The sequence below is a fragment of the Aotus nancymaae genome, unplaced genomic scaffold, assembly GCF_030222135.1.
Source record: "Aotus nancymaae isolate 86718 unplaced genomic scaffold, 86718_ANA_hifiasm-v0.15.2.pri h1tg000108l, whole genome shotgun sequence".
Classification (NCBI taxonomy): Eukaryota; Metazoa; Chordata; class Mammalia; order Primates; family Aotidae; genus Aotus; species Aotus nancymaae.
In genome coordinates, this window is record NW_026988523.1 from 33,738,727 (window position 1) to 33,746,511 (window position 7,785).

General features: G+C 50.1%; 1 protein-coding gene across 1 annotated transcript; it reads left to right on the forward strand.

Moving 5' to 3' along the window:
• The first annotated feature begins 130 nt into the window (after window positions 1–130).
• On the forward strand, window positions 131–7,071 carry LOC135272312 (phospholipid-transporting ATPase ID-like). Its single transcript, XM_064370764.1, has 5 exons — window positions 131–1,050; window positions 1,390–1,635; window positions 1,778–1,916; window positions 4,576–4,706; window positions 4,972–7,071. The coding sequence occupies exons 1-5, from the start codon at window positions 946–948 to the stop codon at window positions 5,248–5,250; spliced, it is 900 nt and encodes a 299-aa protein (XP_064226834.1). The 5' UTR covers window positions 131–945; the 3' UTR covers window positions 5,251–7,071.
• Window positions 7,072–7,785: the final 714 nt, after the last annotated feature.

A 7,785-nucleotide genomic window follows, 5' to 3' on the forward strand; every position in this document is an offset into this window, starting at 1 on the left:
CATGGGCGCTGGTCCTACCTGAGAATGTGCAAGTTTCTTTGCTATTTCTTCTACAAAAACTTTGCTTTCACCATGGTCCACTTCTGGTTTGGTTTCTTCTGCGGCTTCTCAGCCCAGGTAATAAATGTTTTCAGTCCACTGTAGTGCAAATCTGTAAACCTCAGGGCAGAAGTTCCGTCGTGTTTATCACTCAGTCCCCCAGGGCCTAGCTATTTTCTGGTACATACTCTTAAAAAATGCTTATTAGGCTGGGCGCAGTGGCTCATGACTGTAATCCCAACACTTTGGGAGGCTGAGGCAGGTGGATCACCTGAGGTCAGGAGTTCGAGACCAGTCTGACCAACGTGGAGAAACCCCGTCTCTATTAAAAATGCAAAATTAGCCAGGCACGGTGGCACATACCTGTAATCCTAGCTACTCTGGAGGCTGAGGCAGAAGAATCATTTGAACCCAGGAGGCAGAGGTTGCAGTGAGGCAAAATCGTGTCATTGCGCTCCAGCCTGGGCAATAAAAGCAAAACTCCATCTCAAAAAAAAGAGACCTGGGCACGGTGGCTCACGCCTGTAATTCCAGCGCTTTGGGAGGCCAAGGCAGGCAGATTGCTTGAGGCCAGGAATTTGAGACTAACCTGGCCAACATGGTGAAACCCCATGTCTACTGAAAATATAACAATTAGCCTGGCATGGTGGTGCATGCCTGCAATCCCAGCTGCCCAGGAAGCTGAGGCAGGAGAATTGCTTGAACCCGGGTGGCAGAGGTTACAGTGAGCTGAGATCGCGCCATTGCACTCTAGCCTGGGTGACAGAACAGGACTCCATCTCAAAAAAAAAAAAAAAAAAAAGCTTATTAAAGTAGGAGAGAAGGAGTCTGACAAAATTTCTTAGTGTTCTCTGTATGTGACATCAGCTGTCCTCCTATGCCTGATGTGTAGCAAAGGAAGGTTGCATGCTCCCTGTTCTCTTCCAGACCGTCTATGACCAGTATTTCATCACCCTGTATAACATCGTGTACACCTCCCTGCCAGTCCTGGCTATGGGGGTCTTTGATCAGGTATGGGGGAGTTCGATGATCAGACGGGATGTGGGGAAGGTCACTGCTTGAAGGAGTCACATAGACGTGGCGTGTGACACTTGTGCCCATTGCCTGTGGCCACTGGGAAAGCAGTTCTTTCAGCTGGGGAGGGTGTGGCTGGTTCTCCTTCCTGGCTGCAGCTGATCTAGAACTCTCCTGGGTTGCTGAACTAAGTTAGACTGTGGGTAGCTGGCTTGAGGTTGGTTGTAGCTGCCAAAGACTTTGGAAAGGAGTCAGGGACAGAGTCTGCCCTTGACCATCCCGAGTCAAAACGAAAACCTCTGAGGCACCCCCATGCTATGTGATCCTCCCACACAGGATGTCCCCGAGCAGCGGAGCATGGAGTACCCTAAGCTGTATGAGCCGGGCCAGCTGAACCTTCTCTTCAACAAGCGGGAGTTCTTCATCTGCATCGCCCAGGGCATCTACACCTCCGTGCTCATGTTCTTCATTCCCTACGGGGTGTTTGCAGAGGCCACCCGGGATGATGGCACCCAGCTGGCTGACTACCAGTCCTTTGCAGTCACTGTGGCCACATCACTGGTCATCGTGGTTAGTGTGCAGGTATGAGGCCATCCAGGAACTCCCCTCTTCTCTGGAAGGAGTGAGCCTTTTGTCCCTGAGGCTACCCTGGCACCACAGTTCTGTTTCAGGGGGAAGGGGTTTTTGAGGGGTGCACCTGCCTGACTATGCCTACTTTCTGCAGATTGGGCTGGACACAGGCTACTGGACAGCCATCAACCACTTCTTCATCTGGGGCAGCCTTGCTGTTTACTTTGCCATCCTCTTTGCCATGCACAGCAATGGGCTCTTCGACATGTTTCCCAACCAGTTCCGGTTTGTGGGTAAGTCCCTGTGGCCTCTTTGAATCAGTGAGAAATCACAGCTGTTCTGGGACTAGCAGGGCGGTCAGCCAGTCTGCACATGCGACATTCCTTACGTGCCAAATATTCAGTGAGGTGCTGAGGGGATACCGAGTTCTATCTGACCCGGGCCTTGCCCCCAAAGAGCTTCCATATCCATGAAAGTGAAGAACATTCCTGCCAGACCACGGGAGGCCAGGCCTCGTGGTCAGCAGAGTTGCTTTTGGTGTGGTAGCCAGGGACAGTTCCAGAGAGGGGGCTGCTGTGAGTAGAGAAAGGAGTGGGGAGTCAGATTCCAAGCTGGAGGACTGGAGGTGTTTGTAGGGAATGGAGAGTGCTCCAGCTAGAATGGGCAAGAACCCTCACTGAGAAACAGTGGGAGAGAGGCTGGAAAGGCAGAGCACTCGAGGTGTCAGGATTGCATTCAGCTTGCTGGGAGACTTGATTCATTTCTTCAGAGGAAGAGAAGGGAGCAGCATCAAAAGATTGCTTGAGAAAGATGAAGCTGGCACTGATGTCCAGCAAGGAAGTTACCGGAGTAACCAAGTGTGAAGTGGTTCAGAATTGTGAATTCTGTGGTGCCAGGGTGGCCGTGGTGGGTGGCAGAGAGGCGGGAGGTATGAAGTGAAGGAAGCATTTACAAGTCTTGGCATTTGCTTCAGATCTGTTTGTTCATTTATCACACAAGCATTTTATGGCACTAGTATGTGACGCATTATTCTGAATGCCCGGGATACTGCAATTAACCAACAGGTGAAGCGGTTGCCCTCCTGGATTTTATATATGAGAGACAGATAATTTATTGTAGCAGGAAATTAGAGATTTGGAGAGACCAATGGGGTTGCAGGAAGATTTAATTTATCATGATCATGAGCTTAGCAGAATTGCTTTTTAATTTTGAGCAAAGGACAAAGAAAATGGGGTGCTTTTTATGCACCTGGGTGGTACAGGATGATGAAGCAGAAAGCAGGTTTACAGAAGTCAGAACAGAGAGCAGTTAACTTGTGACATATTTTGTGATGTACTTTACATTTGAAAAATAACATTTTGAGGAACGCATTTTGCAATTTTGAGTTTATTTGCTCTGTGACCTTGCAGCTGGTTAGCAAGAAAACCAGGAATTTTTAGATGCCTTGGAACTTTGCTAAGAATGTGGGGAGGATAAATAAGGTTTAAGGGTTTGCAGGAAGGCAGTTATTCCACCTTAAACAGAGCTGGGGAGGTATGGTATTAAACAGCACACAACACAGTGAAATTTACTTTATTATAAAACCACTATAAATTATAAAGTTTTGCTTTATTATTATTGCTATTATTTAATTTTTTTATTACAAGTGAACAGATATAATGTCTGGAACTAATAAGTCCTTTAAGAAACATTAAGTAGGCTAGAGAGTGACAAGCATTGTCAGCAAAGACCTCTTGAGGAAGGGACATTGGCACAGATAAATTTTTTTTTTTTTTTTGAGGTGGAGTCTTACTCTGTTGCCAGGCTGGAATGCAGTGGCATGATCTTGGCTCACTGCAACCTCCGCCTCCCAGGTTCAAGTAATTCTTCTGCCTCAGCCTCCCGAGTAGCACCTGCCACCACGCTTGGCTCATTTTTGTATTTTTGGTAGAGATGGAGTTTTGCTATGTTGGCCAGGCTGGCCTTGAACTCCTGACCTCAGGTGATCCACCTGTCTTGGCCTCCCAAAGTGCCGGGATTACTGGTGTGAGCCACCGCGCCTGGCCAGCACAGAGAAATCTGAATAAAGGGCAAAGGAGCATGCCATGTGGCTCTCTGGGAACTGTCAATCCAGGAAGAGGAAACGGCAATTGAAAGGCCTTCAGCTGGGGCTTGGGAGGAGGTCTTCTGCGCGTGGAGCTGGAGAGGAGTGGAGGAAATGAGTTGGTGGGGGAATGAGGAATTGGTCCGGATTATTTAAGCCCTTATGGGTCAGAGGAAGAACTTTGAATTTTTGAATTTTAATCTAAATGTGAGCAGAAATCATTGGAGGGTTTTGAGCAGGGAACTACCATAAGCTTACTTATGTTTTTAAAGGGCCACTCTTAACAGTTTTGTGGATAATAAAGTGTAGGGGGCAAGGGTGGAAATGGGGAGACCGGTTAGGAGGTGAGAGCAATCACCAGGTGAGAATAATCAGGGCTTGGAATAGAGTAAAAGGCTGTGGGATTCCAGAGATGTTTTGAAAATGGAACCAACAGATTGAATGTGGGATCCAAAGAAGAGAGAAAAATAAATCAAGATTAAAAAAAAAAACCCAGAAAACAGAAATTAAAAATTTTATTTAAAAAGAAATGAATCAAGATCCATTGCAGGATTTTTAGTGGGAGCAACTGAATGGGTTGTGGCATTTCCTGAGTTGAGAAAGACCCAGACCAGATTTGGGGGAAGGGAACAAGATGCCTGTTAGATGTTCTACAGGGGTGTCAAGTCCGGCACTTGAAGCAGCAGGTCTGGAGCTCTGGGGGAGTTGGGAACTAAATGTGGAGATCTATATTTTGAGGGTGGGCCTGGAGAAGCGGGAAGCCAGAGGGGACTTAGGCTTGGAGAGTGGAAAAGTGGAGCTGCCAGAAATGGGAATGGGGAGGGTCCGCATCGTGACTCCTGAGGCCTCCGACTCCTCTCCGTCCCCAGGGAATGCCCAGAACACCTTGGCCCAGCCCACGGTGTGGCTGACCATCGTGCTCACCACGGTCGTCTGCATTATGCCTGTGGTTGCCTTTCGATTCCTCAGGCTCAACCTGAAGCCAGATCTCTCTGACACGGTGAGAAGCCGGGTTACCCGCTGTGGGAGGCAGCGATGGGATGTCCAGAAAGGCCCCTGGCTTGAACACGGTGGGGCTCAGCAGGGCCGTGTGACTGCTCAGTGTGTTGGTGTGCTTATCTGCTCTGCCTGTGGACAGACGCCCTGTGCAGATGGCTCCGGAGGCCTCCACATCAGCCTGGTCCCCGGTGCTCAGGGTCCCTTCTCCTTGGTGATGTCTGACATCTCCACACTGACGGAGGGCTCTTCCCTATGCCCCTCTGCAGGTCCGCTACACCCAGCTGGTGAGGAAGAAGCAGAAGGCCCAGCACCGCTGCATGCGGCGGGTTGGCCGCACAGGCTCCCGGCACTCCGGCTACGCCTTCTCCCACCAGGAGGGCTTTGGGGAGCTCATCATGTCCGGCAAGAACATGCGGCTGAGCTCCCTCGCGCTCTCCAGCTTCACCACCCGCTCCAGCTCCAGCTGGATTGAGAGCCTGCGCAGGAAGAAGAGTGACAGTGCCAGTAGCCCCAGTGGCGGTGCCGACAAGCCCCTCAAGGGCTGAAGGCCGAGGATGGATGCCCTGTGCCAGTGACCAGAGCACCCAGGGCTGGCCAGTCACTGAGGGGACAGCGTCTCGGAACTGCTGGTCCTCACTTCTTGCCTCCTGTCCCCCCTGGTAGACTCTGTCCTGTTGGTCCCACCACGTGTGGCTGGGGCATCCATCCCCAACTGCAGGCCCTTTCACCAGCTGGGGAGCTAGAGGGAGCAGGCCCAAGGGCAGAGCAGAGGCTGAGGCACGGGGAGCCAGCCCCGGTCGGGGACCAGATGTGGAACCAAAAACGAGAAAAAACTGTGAGAGATTGCGTCTGCCCCTGCCCTGCCTGGGACCCACAGGGAGACTATAATCTCCTTATTTTTTTACTCCTACTCCCCAGAGGGGCCCTAGCGCCCCTGTTCCTGAATTACACAAGAATGTACCATGCCGGGAAGCCAGAGACCTGCGGGGGCCTCGGCCCCTCACATCGTGTATGTCTCTCCTTGATTTGTGTTGTGTCCAGTTTGGTTTTGTCTTTTTTATTTGGCAAGTGGAGGAGGCCTTTATGTGACTTTTATGTTGTGGTTGGTGTCTTAACTCTCCTGGGAAGAGGAGGCTGGCACACACTGGGATGCCGCAGCCTGGCGGGCTGTGGGTGGTTCGGGGGGATCCGTGTCAGCTCTCTCTGTAGTGGCCAGTGCTCTCTGGGACAGAGGAGCTGACCAGGGAGGGAGGTGCCCGTCAGCAGAGGGTGGTGGGAAGGGCAAAGGAGGGTTTGGTCCTGTCTCCTTCCTCACCTTGAGAGTATAGTGCTGCCCTCTGCCCCCAACACACACATATCAGTTCCTGGATTCCTTAGTCCTGCTGGCTTTGGGCTGGAGCCTGGGAAAGTAGCCCCCAAATCCTTAGTGAGCTAAAGCTGGGTCTGAAATTTGGTCGGTGGGAAGGGGTAGTTTTCTTTAATATTAAATTTAAACCCAAGTTTATTGGCAGACTCCCTTTTAACCTCCCTTTGACTCCCCATCTGGTGCTTTCTTGCACCTAAACCCCAGGGCCCTGCGCCTGAGATGAGGCTGGAAGGGGAACTGGCCTTTCTTCTCCCTTCTCCCAGAAGCAAGGAGCCCCGCCCCTCAGGCCCAGCATCTGGCAGGAGGTGGTGGAGTCCTTGTACTGGGTGGTAGAGGAGAAGGGCACAGCCAGGCCCAGGCCAGCACCTGGCTTGGTCTGGATGGGACACAGAGTCCGGCCACAGCCTGTCCTTTACATCATCCACATCTATGAAGCTATTCCCTAAATAAGGCATTTCCCAAGTTAGTCGCTACCTAATCAGCCTTGAGAAGAATCCTTTCCTCTTTTTTTGGTAGTGGGTCAGGGGATACTTCAGGAATGGTGTGGAGCTGGGAGTGGGTAGGGGGATTTTAAATGTTCCATGTGGGAGCCCCAAAGGAACTGGAGGGGCTGCAGTGAGGTGGGGATGGGTGGGCAGGGAGTGGGAGAGGGAAGTCTTGGCAGGGAAATCCCTTTTGGCCGCACAGTTTACAAACCCAGTATCATGTCTGTCTGTGTGTCTCTCAAGGTGAGAGTCTGATTTTTATACCAAAGAGGAAATGATTTTTTTTCATATTTTGTTTGTCTATATTATATAAATATATATATATACAGTTATATATATATATATTATTTTTTGGTTCTCTCTCGTTTTTTAGGGAGGGAAGAAAGTACCAAGTTGCATTGAGCTGTAATTAAGGAACATTATAATTTATGACACATTTCTATACTTGCAAAAATTATATCATTTTATGGATATAAGAGAAAAATGCCTTTTTATAAAATTTCAATTTCTGAGAAGTGTGTAATTTGTCTCTTTTCTGATGTTTAACCAAGACTGGTGGTGAAAGAAAAAACAGAAACTGTCTCTTAAATGTTGAGTGGGGGGCCGGGCGCGGTGGCTCACGCCTGTAATCCCAGCACTTTGGGAGGCCGAGGCGAGTGGATCACGAGGTCAACAGATCGAGACCATCCTGGTCAACATGGTGAAACCCCATCTCTACTAAAAATACAAAAAATTAGCTGGGCACGGTGGCGCGTGCCTGTAATCCCAGCTACTCAGGAGGCTGAGGCAGGAGAATTGCCTGAACCCAGGAGGCGGAGGTTGCTGTGAGCCGAGATCGTGCCATTGCACTCCAGCCTGGGTAACAAGAGCGAAACTCCGTCTCAAAAAAAAAAAAAGAAAAAAAAAATGTTGAGTGGGTAGATCTGGGATATCACGGACAAATTGGAATCTGACTAGTGGGGAACAGTGCCTAGTCCACTTGCTGACCTCCCGGGATCTGAGTCTCATCTGAAGATGAAGATGGGCTACTGGGTACTGAGGCAGATCATGGGGACTTTGGCTGGGTGCCTAAGACCTCCAAACACAGGCCATCCTCTCATCCCTAACACACGCCAGATGGGGGTGTGTAAGGAAAGTACCTGGTACATATTTTAAGGTTTTTTGTTTTATTTTTACTCCCTGCTTTTCCCCGTGCCCCACATCTTCCTGGCTTCTCACGTGAGTATCAA